Source organism: Teleopsis dalmanni, chromosome 2, assembly GCF_002237135.1.
Source record: "Teleopsis dalmanni isolate 2A chromosome 2, ASM223713v2, whole genome shotgun sequence".
Lineage (NCBI taxonomy): Eukaryota > Metazoa > Arthropoda > Insecta > Diptera > Diopsidae > Teleopsis > Teleopsis dalmanni.
This window is the reverse complement of record NC_051847.1, coordinates 161,004,880-161,025,440: the sequence shown is the minus strand read 5'-3', so window position 1 is coordinate 161,025,440 and position 20,561 is coordinate 161,004,880. Positions and strand designations below refer to the sequence as shown.

At 32.9% G+C, this 20,561-nt stretch overlaps 2 protein-coding genes across 2 annotated transcripts; one reads left to right on the top strand and one right to left on the bottom strand.

The window, feature by feature from the left end:
- Positions 1-5,701: 5,701 nt before the first annotated feature.
- LOC119678559 (dolichyl-diphosphooligosaccharide--protein glycosyltransferase subunit STT3B) lies at positions 5,702-8,874 on the top strand. The gene is made up of 5 exons (XM_038090452.1): positions 5,702-7,211; positions 7,279-7,475; positions 7,666-8,136; positions 8,193-8,391; positions 8,450-8,874. Exons 1-5 carry the CDS (start codon positions 5,817-5,819, stop codon positions 8,519-8,521), a joined length of 2,334 nt encoding a protein of 777 aa, XP_037946380.1. The 5' UTR covers positions 5,702-5,816; the 3' UTR covers positions 8,522-8,874.
- Positions 8,875-14,084: 5,210 nt separating this feature from the next.
- Positions 14,085-16,611, bottom strand: LOC119684119 (cytochrome P450 307a1). The gene is made up of 2 exons (XM_038098076.1): positions 16,074-16,611; positions 14,085-15,550 (listed from the first exon to the last, which is right to left on the bottom strand). The coding sequence occupies exons 1-2, from the start codon at positions 16,480-16,482 to the stop codon at positions 14,247-14,249; spliced, it is 1,713 nt and encodes a 570-aa protein (XP_037954004.1). The 5' UTR covers positions 16,483-16,611; the 3' UTR covers positions 14,085-14,246.
- Between the last annotated feature and the right edge of the window lie 3,950 nt (positions 16,612-20,561).

The window sequence follows — 20,561 nt, the reverse complement described above, 5'->3', positions numbered from 1 at the left end:
TTCAGATAATTAAAAACATAAGGGATAGCTGGAAATTAGAAGCGCAGAGAGCATTGAAATACACAAGCATCCTGTATAAGATAAGATAAAGGCAACGTATCATCAAGATTTTTTAAATACATTTTAAAAACAAACCCAACCGAAGCAAGCCCGTGGGAGCTAGTACACAAAGCAACGTGTCTGATTGCATTTTACATGGAAAATGCCAGTTAAATTCTTGTCGTCGTTAATTCAAGTTGTAACAGCCTCCACGTAGCACTCTTGGAGAGTTACGTTGCACCCGCTGGATAATAATAGTGCGTACAGCGAGTCTTTTTCCTTTTCCCAAATTTGTGTTGAGCACAGACACAGAGAACATTTTTTCTCATGCGGCGACAGAAGAAAAGGACGATTTGACTAAAAATACCTTCTACCCGAGAATTGAGGAAATTTAAGACCACAGTCCCGTCCACGACGTTAAAATTGTTTTCGGGGATTTGAATGCAAAGGCTTGAAGAAAAGAAATTTTTGATTCAACTGTCGGAAAATTAAGCGTCCATGAATCAACCTCTAAAACCGGTCTGAGGCTAATTGATTTTGGTACAGCGCGAAACATGGTAGTATGGAGCAGAAGATTCCCACACCGTGATATTCATAAGGCAACCTAGCTATCTCTCTATCAACAAGAAACCAGATTGATCACTTCATCTTTGATGCAAGGCACGCTTCAAGAATGCTGTACGTAGGTTCATTCCGTAGCGCAAATATCGTAAGTACAACAAAAAACTACCAGTAGTTGTGTTGTCTTTTAGTCTATGTGTATGTATATATTACTTTTATGTGTATTTGTTGTGAAAGGATGTGCATATGTTTTTATATATACATTAAGACTGAAAAGTTTTCGGAAATTCTCATTTAAAATTCGCGCGCTGTATATTTTTCGATATTTTAAGTTTATGTAGTTTGGCAGCACTGTCATTAATTACTATGCCAAAAATGAGCGCGATCTGTCAGACAGTTCGTTTACGGCAGCTGTTGAAACCAGTTCACCTCAGTAGTGCGTTGCGAAATGTCTTCGACGGTCGTACGACCGTCCTGAAAGGCTTTGTACCACTCATAAACTTGAGTTTTCGATAAAACTGATTCCCCATAAGCCTTTTGTAGCATTCGCAACGATTCTGCACACGAAATTTCGTTCGAAACACAAAATTTGATGCAAACTCTTTGTTCAATATTTTTTTCCATTGTTTTTTTCGCAACGCACTACTGAGGTGAACTGGTTTCAACAGCTGCCGTAAACGAACTGTCTGACAGATCGCTCTCATTTTTTGCATAGTAATTGTCCTTAATTGCTGCCAAACTACATAAACTTAAAATATCGAAAAATATACAGCGCGCGAATTTTAAATGAGAATTTCCGAAAACTTTTCGGTCTTAATGTATGTTATATGTGTATATATATGATGTGAATGTAGTTAGAGACAATGTTAATGTGAAAGTGAGTGTGAAGTAAGTGTGAAGGTGTCAGAGTAAACTGTAAATCACACCAATCCTACATAACACGTGTCCATTGGATTGATGTTTGCAGACGGGGTTAACAGACTGTATTCTAGCGTGCATCTCACTTATACCTGCCTGTCTCAGTGAGTAACTATGGGCTTACCATGTTAGAAAGGGCTATGACACGGTGGACATACCTTACCCCCACAGTTGTGGGATGTTTATGGATAACATAAGATAATTAAATAAACTAGCAGGATCTCATACTACAACTCAACTATAGGTTATAAGAACGAAAGGAAGGCAAAGGATCCAAGAAAAAGAATCATGGTCCAGCGCCTTCAGCAACAACTGCAACTTCAGCAAAACAGAAGAAAGGTCACAAAGTTGTGGGCTCTAAGGTGCTTCGGCACCTAAGGAGATCAATACTGGACGAACATCCGGACTAGCTGTCTCTTTCTGTGATGCCAGGAAATCGACAGGTCTAAGAAGGCTTAACGCCTGAAGATGCAAAGACAAAAGCAGAAAAGACTCATAGCTGAGATAAGTCCAGCGGAAGGCAATACTGCCAAGAGGAGCAGGGCTGACACTAAGGTACAATCCAAACCTGTGCCTAGTACAGTAAAAACTACTGCACCCTCCTTTGTGCCCAGGGGGACAGTAGGTGATGGAGTCAGCTACGCAAACATTGCCAAGGGTATAAGACGATTCTTTCTACTCTGTCCACGGAAACCATTCTCATCCGGAAAGAGCAAGGAAAAGTGGAATACCTCCTAATGGAGGAAATGTACAAGGGCTTGAAGGCCAAACTCAAGTTTGAAGGCATCCACTTTCAAAAATGTCCTACGCTGGTAGACTGTACAAGCAAAGACGCGGCTGACTAGATCCGTGAAGTAATACTTCAGCTTAAAAATGTGGAAGGTACTCAGCTGACCACGTGCACCGGGGATAATATACCCGGCGTTCACCTTATGACAGCTTACCTCCCCAGGGCAGCAGGCGTCTAAAACGATAAACTGCTGAAGCTGATGGTATTACAGAATAAAGGACTCCACACACATCTGTGGAGAATATTCAGCAGCAAGAAGATGAAGAATGGGAAGCTGCTAACAATTAGGATCGACGACCGATCGCTAGAGGCTATTAGAGCGGCAACCTGTAGAATCGCCTACGGGTCAGCTCCATCCCTATTCACCTCCACAAGAACAGGACGGGTAAGGACACCATAGCTACCGAGCCTCACGAATCATCACCAATTCTCGGGTTGAAATATCGGAGGTGGTGGTTAGAAGCATTGAAGCAGAGGCTTTAAGGGGCGAATATGTTGAGGGTATTAGCATCCACAGAATTATACGGTTTGACATTGAAGGAGCACCCCGCATCAATAGAATAACTAGGAACCCTAGGAAAACAGACTATGAAAACACAAGACTAACCTAGAGGTTAACCTAAGTCAGTTAAATGTAGGAAAAAATATCCAGCACGAAATTTAACTGGAATCTATAGTTGAAAACTTCAGCAATGTCATTATTGATGCATATGAAAGTAGCTCAATAATAAAAATAAGCTCAATAAAATTAACCAAGGATGTATCTTGGAACAGTGAACTAACGGTATTGAGAACAGCGGCTTGAACGCTATTCAACCGATTTAAGCGCACTGGAAGCTGGACCGAGTATAGAATCACTCTCACTCTCTATAATAAGAAAATTAGGAGAGCAAAAAAAAATTTCAGAAAGCCCTATAACAGCATAAAACACACTACGAAAGCAACAAAACTCTGCAAAGTATTGGCCAGAGAGAAAACACTCTCCTCAACCAATCAAAAAAAGATGACAGTATTTACACGGTGTATGAGCAACATGCTTCAGACTAGGAAGCTAAAAATACGCACTAGTACGGGCCTAATAAAGATGAATACCACACTTGGATGTCCACAAGATGGGGTACTCTCACCACTCATGTGGAGCATACTGGTGGATGAACTATTCCACGAGCTAGGAAACAATCGACTAGTAGTACAAGGCAAGATTAAAGATAAGAATTGCTTTAAATAAATATAATAAATAATAATAATAAACAATAATAATAAATTTTATTAAATTTTCTTATATATTTTTTATTATTAATAATGCTTACAACCAATAAATCGAATAAAATTGCTTACACTAAAATAAATCAAGTAAAAATAAATAATATTATTTAATATGTTACTATACGTATATGAAACATTAATAAAACAATTAATTAGGGCTGAGTTCGTATATACTTTGTTACTATATATGAGTAATTAATAAAACAATTAATTAGGGCTGAGTTCGTATATACTTTGTTACTATATATGAGAAATTAATAAAACAATTAATTAGGGCTGAGTTCGTACATACTTTATTTTGTAATTTCCAATAAAACTAAAATAGGCCTTTTCGGTGGCTCGCAAGTACGGCAAAAAATGCATGTTGGCCTATGTTGGCCACGCGAGTCATTGGCATCACTGTTGCAATCTGTCAAATGTTTTGTTTTGACAAACAGCAAATCTTGTATATGTGCATATAAATCAAATATATTTTTATAAAAATATTATAAAATTAAAATGAACACGGAATTAAAAGGAATGGTATGAATATTGGAAATTTAAAAATAAAACATTAAGATAAGTAAATTTTTGTAGGTACTGTCGATCAAGATACGAAGAAATATTTCCAAACTCGACATTTATTATTGGAGATTCTGCTTATCCTTCTACAAACTGGATTGTGTCACCTTACAAAAATTATGGAAATTTAACCGATAGCCAAAAAAAATTTAATGAAAAACACTCATCTGCTCGTATTGTAGTTGAGAACGCTTTTGGTTCACTAAAAACTCGTTTTCGAAGATTATTAAAATTTACGGAGCAAACAAATTTGGCTGCAATAACAAATATAGTTGTAAGCGTTTGTATTTTACATAATATTTGTATTATAAAGGATGATTTGTTCAAGAATGCTGAATCAAATAGTCATAATGAAAGCAATGACGAACAGCAAGCGGATGAAGAACATGAATTACATAGATCATGGTAATAATAGAAGGGAAAGACTTTTTAATAATTTGTTAAGAAAAGTTTATTAATTAATATATTTATTGTAATTTTTTAAATAGAAAATTTTGTTACATTTATAGAAACTAACTTAACTTTGTGGTCCATAGTTTGCGTGTATTTTTATAAAAAATTTTTTTAGAAAAACTTCAAAAATTATGTTTGTTTTATTAATTTTACGTATGTAAGCTACAAATGAAATGAAATAAAATAAATGTTACTTTGTAATAACTAACATAATAAAAAATTCAATGTGCTTAATACTCACGATTTCTCCATTCTTATTATTTCTTCGTTACTTTTCAAGATTTTTCAAATTTTTGAATTCTGTTTGAATTTTTATTTCCTCAAATTTTGACATTTGATTGCACTATTCGTTGGAATTTTCAATGAAGGTTCACAATAGTTCACTTATTGCGTTGGTAACATTTTTTTTTTTACTGGCCGATGTGGTTGGCCAGCATAACTATGCTGGCCGAGGTGGAGAAAATAGTGTTGTTGTTTTGCGTACATTGCGGCCAGTATAAGCCTGCATAGGCCAACAACTTGCTGTTTTTTGCCGTACTTGCGAGCCACCGAATACGCCTAATAAATAAGTAAATAAAATAATAAAAATAAATACGATAAATATTTAAGAAAACACATTGCAAAAAAGAAATGAAACAAACTCTTGGGTTAATTAAATACATTCATTATAACTTGCTTCTCGATATTTACTATACGAAATCGCTTTTGGCAAAAGCCTTGCCAAAGTCTAGTCCATGTAAGACCAATTTTCCAAGTCACATAAACACCGACCCTAAGAAAAATGATAAAAAGCTAATGAGAACATTTTCGTTCTAGTGAATTTACATACATAAATCTAGATATATCGTTTAACATAACAGAATCAATATTCGTTAAAAATTATAATATAATGAATGATGTGTAAATAAAATCTCTAAAATGACTTTTATAGATTTTTTTTATAGTTTCAATGATAAATAAATAATAAAAATGATTTATTAAACAATGTGTATTGATGTTATTATTAAGTCGAAACGTGTTTCAATGCCGTTTAGTTCCTAACGAAGAAATTTTATTGACATATTTCGAAGCACCGTGTATAATTTTATAAACATGTATGTATGGCAATACCGTGAATAATTTTTTTTTGAGGCCGGTGTAACCGACATACGTGTCGGCAGAATATATATTTCGGACTTCATAAAAGATAAGTGCATAAACAGTGAAGTAAAGTAGGAATAATAAAATTATGCAAGTAAATCGACAATCCAAAATATTTAGCCGAAAAACGGCTGGTTACAGCAGTCTTATAACGTTTTCTGTTCTTCTGATTGCATGGATTGCTGGTTTTTCTTCACGTTTATTTGCAGTAATACGATTTGAATCTATAATACATGAATTCGATCCATGGTTTAACTATCGTGCCACAGCTTATATGGTACAACATGGGTTTTATAAGTTTCTAAATTGGTTCGATGAACGTGCATGGTATCCTTTGGGCCGTATAGTTGGAGGAACGGTATATCCCGGACTGATGATTACATCTGGAAGTATTCATTATGTTCTTCATGCTCTTAACATTCCAGTACACATTCGTGATATATGTGTTTTTCTTGCACCTATATTTAGTGGTTTAACATCTATATCTACATATTTACTTACAAAGGAATTATGGTCTCCTGGAGCTGGTTTATTTGCTGCAAGTTTCATTGCAATAGTGCCTGGATATATAAGTCGTTCAGTAGCTGGATCATACGATAATGAAGGAATTGCAATATTTGCTCTACAATTCACATATTTTCTATGGGTGCGGTCTGTAAAAACTGGATCTGTTTTTTGGTCTGCAGCTACGGCAATATCATATTTTTATATGGTTTCGGCATGGGGTGGTTATGTGTTTATTATTAATTTAATTCCACTGCATGTATTTGTCCTTCTTATTATGGGACGTTATTCTCCTCGACTTTTAACGTGTTACTGCACTTTTTACATTTTGGGTCTTCTGCTATCCATGCAAATACCATTCGTTGGATTTCAACCGATACGTACAAGTGAACATATGGCTGCATTAGGAGTATTTGTTTTACTTTTAGCAGTTGCATTCTTACGACACCTACAATCAGTTCTATCTAAAAACGAATTCAAGAAGCTATTTATATTTGGTGGCTTAATATCTGCTGGGCTAGTATTTTTAGTTGTAATAATGTTGACTATGCTAGGTGTAGTAGCTCCGTGGAGTGGCAGATTTTATTCTCTCTGGGATACAGGCTATGCAAAAATTCATATTCCAATTATAGCATCAGTATCAGAACATCAGCCAACAACATGGTTTTCATTCTTTTTCGATTTACATATTTTGGTGTGTACATTTCCTGTTGGTGTATGGTATTGTATAAAACGACTAAATGATGAGCGCGTCTTTGTTGTTCTTTACGCTGTGAGTGCTGTTTATTTTGCTGGTGTGATGGTCAGGTTAATGCTTACGTTAACACCTGTTGTCTGCATGCTTGCGGGAGTGGCGTTTTCTGGTTTATTAGAGGTATTTTTGCGAGAAGAAGTATCTGTTAAAACTTGTACAACTAGTTCAACAAATGGTGAAGAAAATGATGACAATCTTGGTGAGAAAAAAAGTCTATATGATAAGGTAATAAGATTTATTTTTTGTTGGTTTTTTGGTTGTAAAAGTTTAACATGTTTAACAATTTTTCAAGGCAGGAAAAATGAGACACCGTACAAAACATGAAACTTCAAGTGATAATTCGAATGGTATTGGATCCAACTTGAAGAGTATTGTAATTTTAGCAATTTTAATGATTTTAATGATGTTTGCTGTCCATTGTACTTGGGTAACTAGTAACGCTTATTCAAGTCCCTCTATTGTTCTTGCATTCCATAACAGTCAAGATGGGTAAGTAACAGTGAAATACATTGGTACTACATGTTTTCCATATTAATTCTTTTACGGTTTAAGGTGTAAGAACATATAAGGTATTATATGTTCTTAATATGTAAACGGTTTCAATTAATATGCAATTTTTTATAAATTTATATTTACATGCTATATTTATTATTTAATAAAAATTTATTTTCTTTTGAAGATCACGAAATATTTTGGATGATTTCCGTGAGGCCTACTATTGGTTGTCACAGAACACTGCCGATGATTCTCGAATAATGTCATGGTGGGATTATGGTTACCAAATAGCTGGAATGGCCAATAGAACAACTCTAGTAGACAATAATACTTGGAATAATAGCCACATAGCATTAGTAGGGAAAGCTATGTCTTCAACGGAAGAGAAATCTTACGAAATTATGACTTCTTTAGATGTAGACTATGTTCTAGTTATATTTGGTGGTGTTATTGGCTATTCAGGTGACGATATCAACAAATTTTTGTGGATGGTGCGTATTGCCGAAGGTGAACATCCAAAAGATGTCAAGGAAAGCGATTATTTTACTGACCGAGGAGAATTTAGAGTTGATTCAGAAGGATCCCCAGCTTTATTAAATTGTTTAATGTATAAATTAAGTTATTATCGTTTTGGTGATCTTAAACTTGATTACCGGTAAGTAAATATTTACAATTGAAAATTTATATTTATATATATAATTTATAATATAGAGGACCTGGCGGTTATGATCGAACTCGAAATGCTGTTATAGGAAATAAAGACTTTGATCTTACATATCTGGAAGAAGCGTACACTACTGAACATTGGTTAGTTCGTATTTACCGTGTCAAGAAACCACACGAATTTAATCGTCCTTCATTAAAACTGGATAAACGAGTTTCTACTCCAACAAATTATGTTTCTCGAAAGGTACATGCGATTTTTTTATTTTTTTGTATTCGGATTATAATAAATTTATGTATTTTAGAATGTAAAGCGACGCAAGGGTTACATAAAAAATAGACCAGCAGTAATAAAAGGAAAGCGTACGCGAGTTTAAAAAACGAACAATTTTACGGTTGCAATATCTGACTGACATATGTTCAAAAATTTTTATATCAGCAATCATTAAAAGTTATTAAGTATAATAATAGCATGGTCATAGTTCTTGGCTTTATCAGTTAATATATATAGTTGACATTAAAAACTTCAATAATAGGCTATCTTGGTAATTAATTGCTGGATTATTTATCAAGCAACTGTATGCAACTAATTCCTTATGTTTGCAAGTGTATAATACCTGAAAACACTTTTAGTTTAATATAAAGACAATATAGTGTACTAAGAATAGTTTTATTGTACGAAATAAAAGTTATTGTAACCTGTCATGACTTAAGAGTTCAGGCAAAAGTACAAATAAGTTATTTTATTAGTAGGGATGAAAGTTTGGAGTTGAGCCAGAGTAAATTTAGTTTACCATCATCGTGGTGGAGAAAAGACAGAAGTGATTCAATTTTAGCATAGTGGATCACCCTTTCCGAAGTTTTATGTTTTGCAGTATCTTAAATTCAGGAATAGATATTCAAAGGTAAATCTTTAGTTCAAAAATATTTCATGATGAAAGAAATAAACCTTTCACCTCTGAAGATTTTAATGGTAAGCCTGTTGAAAACCTTGTGTCACAACCGTGGTCTTGAAGACGGTGCTCTCTCATTATTAAGAGGTGAAAGCCCTTGTCTACCTATACTCGATCTCACCTATGTTTTCGCTTTGGTAAAAGTTGGTTAAGCATGTTAACCAACTTTGGCGCAATCTTGTCAAAACTTTACTACGCAGTTATTGAACGGTTGCCATCGCATGTTCACCATCTTGATGTAGATCCTGAAATGCTTTTAATAATAACACATAATCAGCGATCGTTTTAACAATTTTTTATTTTATTATATCGTAACAAAGTAATGATATAAGCTCATTCTAAACATTTACTTGCCACTCTACTTTTAATCACAACGACCATCTGTCTTCATGTGCTAATGCTTAATGCCTTCGACTTGTTCAGGTAGCTTACTTTATAGGTTAGTAGTGCTAGATTACTTTATTTCGGCCCCGGTAGAAGCCGTGGGCAGCTGTAAAATGTATCACAAATTAATACCATTTCAGTAATGGTTTGCAAAAGAGGGCGGTGGGCCCTTTTATATTACTATGTTTCAGCAGGGTAATATCAATAAATCAGCGTGTAATGCTTGACCTACATTATCGGTATACATTGCTTTTATAGTAGATCGAAACAGAGGAAAATAGGCTCGAAATTTTTTGAACATTAATAAAGAAATATCGGCCACATAATTCCAATACCGTAGACTTCTTACGAAAAGAGATGATTACAATACTAATAATGATGATCCTAAGGCGATGATTATGTACAAGACTGTAGATGTACTTTTTAGCGTGGATTAAAATCAATGTTTTCATTAGCTAAAACTTGGTGAGGTTTTCACGATCGATATCGAATATGTATTGTTTTCGATATCGAATTGAATTTTATCGGTGAATAAAAGTTTATGTACCAGTAAAAATCTGAGGGTATATGTACAAATCGTCAAACTCTAGCGGGTGCAGAAACGAGATTATCTCTCGGTTTGCCACGCTCTTAAGCAAAGGATACCGAATCCATAGCTGTTTAAAGTAATTTCTTGCCGTGAAGGCTTCTCACCAAGGTGCTTTTAACTTACATATTGGTATTATGCGCCAATAAATGCTCCAATTGGAATTCCAAGAAATTTAGCGGTAACACGGTTATATAACACCTGTGCTACTTTTTGAGTCATGACACCCGGTTGAAGAATGCAACTCCACATCGAATAAAAGTATACAAATAAAATTATTCTCCTCGCATGACTTTGAGTTTCGCCACAGCCCTCATGATACTTCCAACATCTATTGACCAAGATAGCCAGAGTTGTATGCCGTGATACGGGGTTTACACCTCCAATCGGTTGCCCCAAGTAAAACTCAGTCACTACTATTGATACTCCCAAAACAGTATCTTATAGTGTCTACTGGATTTTAGTCGTCTTTTGTGAGAGACATATCGTACCTCGGCAATGTTTTAACCCCTTTCCTACAGGGGTCGACAAACGATACAGTGGCTTTAAGTAAAGTAGGCATAATTACATTTGTTTTGCCTGAAGATTTTTCTGTTGCAAGTAAAGCAATAAAATAGTTAAGTTGTCAAAATCATACTCAGAATTTTTGAGGAATAGATCCCAGTTTAAACAAGAATACCTCGTGTTTACATAACTGGTTACTATACAGGTATGAAATTTACAAAAAGCCACTGATGCAAAGGAGTTTACAGCATTATCAAAAGAAGGTATAACCGTGCAAAGTCGTTGGATAATCGTGAACATAATGTGTGACGAAGTATTTCAAACTAAAGATTCACGAACGTGACACTAAACCAAAGAATATTTTCTTAATCAAAATTAATAAAATTTATTGATAACAAACGGATTTTATATAGAAATGGGGATGAAGGGGAAGGATTCAACTCTTTTCGAGATTATTAAGGACAGTGCATGTCTTTGGTAGGCTTGGTATTTTGATAAGCTTGTTGATGTGTTACAAAATAAGATCCAATGCCCGAACGATAATAATAATTACAGTTAAAGCCATCAAATTACCAATTTTTTTTAAGATTTGTGTACCTCACCAGATACCTTTGGTATCTGTTCAGTATCAAGTCAACATTTTGTATTTCATTTTGACTTTTAGAGCTAGTACAATGGTCATTTCCAGCTCCCACAAAAAGTTCATTAATGAAGAGATGAATGTTCCGGATGAGATTCAACAGAATATCACATCAAAACCTAAGGTTAGGTACATACATGTTCCAGTTATTTGTCAGGATACATAAATTGAAGGATTCATAAACAAGCAACGGACAGTATCATATTTATTGGAACGGCTAATTAATGGTGACAAACGCACAAAGGAGCAATAACCTCTGTCTATTATTACGTTTTTATTGACACAGTTAATAAATTGTAGCATTCTACAAATACTTTTCTTCGAAAAGTATGATTTATAGAACTATATTGAACTAAAAATTTAATTAATGGAAGTGTCAATCGGGGAAAAAGCACTGGTCATATTATCGAATAACACAATTCCGATGCTTGACGGAATAACTATTCGTTAATCGGAATAATCCACAATACTCAGTTGCCAGATACACAGAAGATCTAATACTTAAATAACAATTTAATTAAGGATGCAGCAAAATTAGTAGCATATTTGTCTCTAACTTATCAAAACTATGGCAGAAAATAGCAGATATTAAAAAAGCTTACCAAGAAAACTTATCGTCTCCTCTATTATCCAGCAGTTTATGAGTTAATGGCCGTGAAGAGTCCAATTGTATTATTTGGACATGACATGCCTACGTGCGTTGCAATCCATAGATGTCTTTTTATTGTATTTTGGAGAAACAGTTTAAATCATTGAAAAGGTGCAATCTTAATTCATTAGCAATAAGTGACAGCACCTGGAACTACAAACAACTCAAAAGCTTTATGTCAGTTCCTATCCATATTTGCATATAGATCTGTATATTTTGCAATCTTGTGTTGCTCCTGACCTAGGCTGTTCAGTTTGAAATATTTAACGATCTTACAACTAATACAATTCTGTTTCTGTACAGACAAAGTCATTATGTTCCATTTTATTCCGTTACGCGAACCAGATTTTAGCGGTTTTTGGGATGCAGCTGTCAAATTGACCAAACATCACCTCAAACGAACGTTGGATACAATGCAACTCACCTATAAAGAACTGGAAATAGTCATTGCTCAAGTGAAAGCAATTTCAAGTCCGGACCAGTAATGCCACAGTCATTGACAGGCTAACGATTGACAGTAGTGCCATCACGATAGAAGACAGTGCAGTGCTTTTATCGCATCATGATTATCATAACGAAGATAACTTCTCTTCTCTTAACATATATGGTACGATCAAGTGGTAGATATCAAAACCAAGAGCAGTGTCTGGGAATGATCAATACATCGTGTGGCTATACTGCTAGGTGACGATTGGTCAATACCCACTCCACAAACAGTATTACAAGCCGAAGAAATGCCAAGAAAACGAGCTAAACTTAGCAGCAATTTCTTAGGTATAGCGTTACTTATTATGTTATGGCTGCCTTTATTATTAAGGTATCGAATAATGGTCCAATCTTTCAATAACAAACGAGGCATTCATTTTAAACACAGAGGTTCAATTATGAGAATGGTCAGAATGGACATTTACTTCAAATTATAATTTAAATTCAGTCCAACAATAATCGAACTTTAATAATAACGCAACTGATAATTTAAAAATTCGATATGACCAGATAAATATCACAATAACTGCTGGATATTATTTGAAAATTTGAAAACAATAAGCATTGGATGATATCAACTAGCATGTGATTCGCTAAGAAAAGAAAGAAAAGATGGACGATCGATATAGTAGGTAATGAAGCTAATGCAGTGTTTAGCGTCCAGAAGTTAGAGTTTGCAAGACCCATTCAAAAAACCAATGAACCGTTCCAGAAGACTGCAACAACAAAATTTGAGTTAAAATTTTTTTTCTGTTCAATGTATTAAGCAATTTTTTCGTTAGTTATATTAATGTATTAATTATTTATTTGATATTAATTTGTATTTATTTTTCCATAAAACATTTCATTTATTTTTTGTACCTACCTATATAGTTTATGTCTAATACGTTTATTTTGCACATTAAACAAAATTACCCCATGTTTTTCATAATGGAAATAAAAATATTAACACATCCAAATTCTAGCAACGTTCTAGACGTAATATTATCACGATTTTGATATAGATTTGAATCGTGTTATATTATTTGGACCATGCCAATAAATGTAAAATAAAACATCAGTCATTTGATGAGAAAATTTACAATTCCATGGCAAAACTTACAATATTGGATATTGGATGAAATTTTTGATGATATGTCGGCAGAAAGCATTCAAAAACTCGAACATAACTTAATGGATGTTTATTTTCAAAGTGTCGAGTGTTGAGGGTCGTCTATATAAACACGATTCTTTACGTAGCTTCACTAAAAAAATTAGGTGGTGACAAGTCGCATGGTGTTGGAGACCTATTTATATCCCCCAACATGTCAAGTAACATAGTGAAAATAGAACTTGTGTGGTTTCTTTCTCTTGATGGAACAACATATAGTCCAAGTCCACGTCTTCATTTCCACGCCAAAAATTTATAGTCATGTGGTTGTGATTACCAATTCCTGAAACTTATACCATTTTTTATCAAAGAGCAACTTCTATAAATTATCAAGTTTCCATAGATTATGTAAAGCTTTTAAAAATCTACGTGTTTAAATTGATAATCATTGTTTGTTAAAATTCTAACTACAAAGTTTAGTTATCTTAGGTTTGAATAAAATTATTGGCACTTAGTTGCAACGCATAGACCTTCGGATTTAAATCATGCCCATTACCGCATGATTTAAGCATAAAATATTATAAATAATTTCTAAACTGGCTTAATCTCTATGATTATAATAATTAAATGCAGTTTATATATGCTATAAAAATTTACAACTATATTTATTCAGTCTTTTAAAAACATTACATATATTTCTGTATTTTTACAAATAGATAAATAAGTTATTTGAAAATGTTGAATTTGAATTTGTGATGAATAATTAGAAATATCTTGTCGATTATTTGACCACCGATTTTAATAAAAATTTTATGATTTACTTATGGAACGCTTTGTAAATACTAAGGAAAATGATTTTGTAGGAACAGCAACACATGCTGGAGTGATTTTTATTGATGATAAATCACTGCTACTCACATTATAGTTTAGCAATATATTAGATAATAAAATAAAACCAAAACCACGGACTAGGTTTTTACCAACACACGTTCGCTTTCCAATGCTGAAGGGTAAAAATTGTGGAATATTCATTTTGACTTTAATTTGATTTACGTGAGGGTCTTTATTACATACTTTACAAGTATATAACTGGGAAGTGCACATGTTTTTAGTTTTGGATTCTTTGTCATTTTCAACACCCGAATCCGATGATTCGGAGTTACGTCTTTCATTATTTCCAGTAACTAGTTTTGTTGACTGTGGTAACTTTTCTAAAAACCTTTCTGGATAGAAAAAATTTGGGTTCTTCCAATAATTGGTATTTGTATTTAAATTATAATTATTTATGAAAACAATTGTACCAGCAGTTACGCCATATCCAGATATAACACAGTCTTCAGTGGCGACATGTGGTACAATTGGTGATGAAGAATAGCGTAATACTTCAAATATCGTTGCTAAGGTGTATGGCATATTATCTATGTCAAGTAAACTTATTGTACGATTTCCTTTAAGGGATACGTGATCAGCTTCAGCTTGAATTTTTGCTCCTACATGAGGATACATCACAATATATGCCAGAGCTAGCATAACTAAATTGCCAACCGCCGAATGTCCACCAATAAAATCTTCCAACATATATATTATGGTATCACGTGACACATATTTATCTTCAGCTAAACTTTTCAACAAAGCATCTGTAAAATCATTTTCTGGTTCATCAGTATCTAAATTTTGTTCTCTATTATTTATGATGCGCTTTAAAATAAATGTACGTATTGTAGAAGACCAAGCCATTATTTTATTAAAATGCATTTTATAAAACGGAGCCAGCCAGGGTAAAAAGTCAACAGCATAACCTTGATTTATTTCCCAAAATATTTCATCGAAATATTCAACTATTTTTTGAAATTCCTTATCTTCATAATCGAATCGCAACGAACACATATAGTTGGTGAACATATTAGCACAAGTTTGTTGAATTAGCGGTTTTATTTCGAATGCCTCTTCTTGTATTAGAACTTCATCAAGTTTTCTAATGAATTCAGCAGTTTCTAAACACCCAATCTCAGACATTTTAGTGAAATATGATGATGAATCCCGTGGTGAACAATATCGTCTTGCAAGATTACGTCTTTTTTGCTGAAGATGTGACCAGTCGCACAGTGCAAGTGCTGAAATAAAAATCAAGAAATAATTGCTTATGAAACTAAAGAATTTAGATGATATTATTTACGAAATATAAAAACTATATAATATCATATAATCATGTATAATATGGAATTTCTGTCACCAGAACAGATTAAGAAATCTTTTCTAGATTTAGTTCTGGACTTTGTTCACAAAGCTTTAAGTGGTTTTGTGTAATCAATAGTAAAATTGGTACAATAGGACTCTTCTGGCCGCAGTACCAGCTGTTGGGCAATTTCACGTTTACGCTTGTAATAATTTATCTTCTATACACATTAAATGAACTTAATACATAATTTATATGTAGAATTTTTTTTATTATAATACATATTTGAACTATTTACTTTACTTCGAGATAATAACGAAATGTAATTACAATTTTAAAAAATAATATGAACACTAAAACACAATATAAATTAAAAGATAAAGTCAAATAAATAGTTATACTGCATTAAAATATTATTATAAAATTTAAAAAAAAATTAAACTTTTAAATATTATACTTACAGTGGTTTCTATCCCCTCCAAACAATTTATGATATCGTAAAAAATTAGGCCTTCCACCAAAAAACTTTCCATTCTGATTTAAAACTTCTCGTATTAAATCCAAATTATTGACAATTAAACAACGCGAAGCGCCTAAACTCAATGAGTACACGTCTCCATATTTCTTTGCAAGATCAGTAAAACACTGAAAAGGAACTTTGTATTTCCTTAGTATATAAAGACTGCCAATAACTGGTAAAGGAATTGGCCCTGGCGCTTGTGAATAATGTTTAACTGTTTTCCTCTGGTGTTGCAAACGTGAGTTAACTACAATTGAAGCACTTCGTAGATATTTGTAAAGAACTCTTACAAATTCTACAACCCAAAGAATTACGATGGTTAAATATAAACTTGTGCATACCGAAAGCATTTTTCAATTAGTTAAAATTTTTATCTATATAAAAATATATTCTTCTCTTATCTTTCTGTATAGTTTTATTAATTAAGCTGATTCAATCTGATTCAAACTACCACCATATTTCTTCTTTATCAAAAATTCTAACTGAATATTTTAAACTCTCTGCTTTACCTTTTATAGGTAAAAAAAGGCTCAGAAATCCTATTCACATATCTACAGTTTTTTCCCTAATAACGTTAACAAGAAGCATAAAATTCTTGTCGTTTTTACTCAGTTTTCATGTACACTCATAGAAGCCATACTTAGAATATAGCGTGAGCTCTCAGTAAGAGCGATTCGTTTAAATCACTCACTTTTTCATATAGTTTCTTGAAATTCAAATGAATAGGAAAACTTTCTCTTGAGTCTCACCAATGGAATTGAGTGGTGCATATCTACAATACGTAAAATCTTATTTTTATCAAATACATAACTAATACATGTACACATGTATTACAAATACATACATAAGTATAAGTACTTCTTAGTGAATGAAAATAAGCAAACATAACGGGTATATGTACATAACGTACTCTGTACTGTGTGCTGTGTACTGTGTACAATTCCTAGTATCTTATATTTTACGATCTAAGACCTTTTGCGATATCTTAATATCCTAAACAATGTTTGTTTTATAAAAAATAAGAAAAGCCTGTTATTTCTTCCCATTCGGATTACAAGTGTGTTTGTAGTAGTAGTTGTGAAATGTTTAATTGCACACAGTAAGACTAACTTAAAGAATTAAAGTATTTCTCATTGTACTGCAATGTTATCAGAGTTAGGAGCCACGAACTCGGAATACTTGCTTACATTGTCTTTGTATTTATGTACATATATTTATGTAAGTATGTATGAAATTTGTTAATAAACATATTTAGCTTGTATATACTGAAAAATGTGTAGAAATCAACCTATCCGATGTAGATCCATATTTTATGTGCAATACTTGTTCGTTGCATGAATTCATATACACTTAAAATATTTTATATTAATCAATCTTGCAGTAAATAAATTGCAAATTTCGCATTTTTGTACATTGCAGTAGTTGCTATTCGATAAAACTTTTGACTTCAGTTATTAATAACTTATTTTGAAAATACGTACATAAATACACGGGTGTCTTATATATAACATTAAAAGTTTTACTTAATTAACCATTACAATAAAATCCTCATTCAAATTAATAGCTGCCATGACTGCTGCACTACTGCTACTGTGGTTATACGTAACTCCAGTGGTTGCGAATAGCAACTACTATATAACAATAAAATCTTTTTATTGACGTATAAAGAAATTTATTTAAAAACTATTTATTATATGAGGAGGGCGGCATCAATAACAAAGGATCTTAGACCAATTTCAACTAAAAGGTAAGAAACAATAATAAAATTTTATTTACAGTTTATTCTATACATATTTACATTTTGTCGAATTTTTTTATATGTATAGCGTCCAACCCCCGCAATAGAAAAGTTATACTTGATAGTCTGCCTGATATATTATTTGCTGACTTATTATTTTTTGACTATATTTTTTTCATACGTTTTAAATTTTTTTTAAACTGAGGTTCTTATGCCAGAGCTGATTTTTTTGTTTTGTTTGTTGAGTTTTTTTGCATTAAATTCTGGAGTTAAAAAAATTATTAAATGCCCGATATATGACGTCTCAATTTTTATAGACTAAAGTTGGGCGGTAAAGCAATTGTTTACTTACTTTACTTACATAAACGATATATACCATTGTAGAAAATTAAGCTTCTTTCAGTTTTTATTCTTTACTATTTTCCATCATTATCATCCTTACTGTGATAAATGAGCTGAAATAAGAAAGCAAAATTCAACAAATCTTAAACATTTCATAACTATGATGTATTGGAATAGAAATACATATGTATGCATATACACATTCATATGTCATTTTACATTTTAAACTTTCAAAATATTTGATAAATACCTATATTTGGTATAAATAATATCGATAGCATCAATCTCGTTATTCCTTGTGATAAATAAGATATCGAACTAAGATTCATCATAAATTTCTCATAAAAGCTCAGGAAGGAGCAATCGCTTTTAGATATTTGAACAATCAATTGATATTTGATCAGTAAATAAATCTTTGCTGTTTAAATCCAATGAGGTTATGGTTTAACATTTTATGAGCAATTTTTATTTTGAAGAATATGATTTAGGTATGTTGAGACTGCCCAGACAGGAACAGTAGTCATCAAAAATTGCTCTCTTGCTCATGAGCAATATGAATGTTTATTATCTTCTGTGTTGTCTAACCTTTTTTCCAGACAGACTAAATTGAAAGAAGTTTCACAAACTAAAGTAACACTTAATTAATCATGCTCTTCTTATGATATTCTTGTTAATTTTCGCAACCACACCATGAAGTGGAGTTTTGATGTAGCATTGAACTCAGATCACATCTAAAATTTCAAAAAATATTTTAAATCTTTTCGATAGGTTGTCTAAATATGACATTTCAGCTCTACCCTATAATAAAATGACAGATAATTAAAATGCAAAAAAAACCGGACTAAAATATTTTTCTAAATAGATATTTGAGAAAAAAGAATGGTATGTTCTGAATTTTAAATATCTTGATTTGTTATTTAGTTGATAGCACACGGCGGTCCAGGAGTGTTTTAGGATGATTTATATGCAGCCTTGAATATTTATGATTACAATCTACACAATTAGTTAAAATTTTTATACCTTATGAATACTTTATTCGAAAAAAGAAGAGAGTTAGGATGCCAGCAACGTAACTGGTAGGTCGATTAAGAAAAATGTAGGTGACGTTACCGATTTCGCCGCGTTAGTCGACTAAGAAAGATGTACCTATGCAATGTTAACGACTTAAGTATTCGGTTAACTATGAAAAATGTATGCAACGTTACCACCTTGATTACGTTGATTCACTACGAAATATTTCTGTAACTGCCAATTTTACCTTGAGGTGAAGGCTAAGCTAGCAAGTGTTCTTAATTTTTCAATTTTATACCGTTTTTAGAAGTTAGAAGAACGATAGAAGTTAGCTTTTATTGTTTGTAAACAAGTAAATAAATATAAAAACAATATTGTATATGGTTGTGACGAAGCATTTATTACAGTCGTTGCGAAATAATTCAGTATTGTGAATTGATATTTTTCTTGATCCAGTATTTACATAAATAACGGCCTGACGCAGATCGCAATACACGTATATATACAAAAAAACGATTATTATTATTGCGGTAATGCGAGAGAAGCGGATCGTTGAAAAAAAACCTATGATATGGATGTCGACTAAAAAACCTTTACCAACCAAACTGACTCCGGTTTTCGTTTTCTAAGACTTTTTCGACCATGTTTTTGATAAACCTTCTGATCAAAAAAGAACGAGAGGCATATTTTTGAATTCCCGCGCTTATCCAATCGATACTTTTTTTTTATTTTCACGCTGGCAACACTATTATACACATTCTGTCAAAGTTTAATGCATATCGTTCGATTAGTTTTTGTTTGGCGTCTATACAAAAAGTTGAAAAATTTTCGTGTGGCGATTTTTATAATGGATTAAAATATAGAACAACGTGCGAAACTGTTAAAAAAGGCCTTTGGTGATTTGTGTGTGTCGCAACCACGAGTATACGAATGGTTTAAAAGGTTCAAAGACGGTCGTACAAGCTTGGACCATGATGAGATCCTTGGCCGCCCAACAACTTTTGTTATTGAAGAAAACGTTGTGAACGGATTAGAAAGATTGCAGTGTTGTTGGGTATCTCATATGGATCGGTCGAACACATTTTAACTGATGTTTTGGTTTCAACGCGTCGCTTCTAGGCTGGTGGTAAAAAAGCTGAATTTCATTCAAAAAAGCCGCAGTTTTTGGCCAAAAACTCCACCAATATCATAAACCAAGCACCGTACTCTTCAGATATAGCCCCGTGTGACTTTTCTCTTCCCCCGACTCAAATTGCCATTGCGAGGAACGTGTTTTAAAACCATAGGGGCCATAAGGTTTTCGACATCTTTGTATAGACGCCAAACAAAAACTAATCG

What these genes read in the sequence shown, in the direction of transcription:
- LOC119678559 (XM_038090452.1), top strand. Translation starts at nt 5,817, where the DNA reads ATGCAAGTAAATCGACAATCCAAAATATTTAGCCGAAAAACGGCTGGT. An exon ending in AAAAAAGTCTATATGATAAG is followed by an intron (nt 7,212 to 7,278) that starts GTAATAAGATTT and finishes CAATTTTTCAAG; the next exon opens with GCAGGAAAAATGAGACACCG. An exon ending in CAAATTATGTTTCTCGAAAG is followed by an intron (nt 8,392 to 8,449) that starts GTACATGCGATT and finishes TATGTATTTTAG; the next exon opens with AATGTAAAGCGACGCAAGGG.
- LOC119684119 (XM_038098076.1), bottom strand. Translation starts at nt 16,482, where the DNA reads ATGCTTTCGGTATGCACAAGTTTATATTTAACCATCGTAATTCTTTGG. An exon ending in TGGAGGGGATAGAAACCACT is followed by an intron (nt 15,551 to 16,073) that starts GTAAGTATAATA and finishes TTTTTATTTCAG; the next exon opens with CACTTGCACTGTGCGACTGG.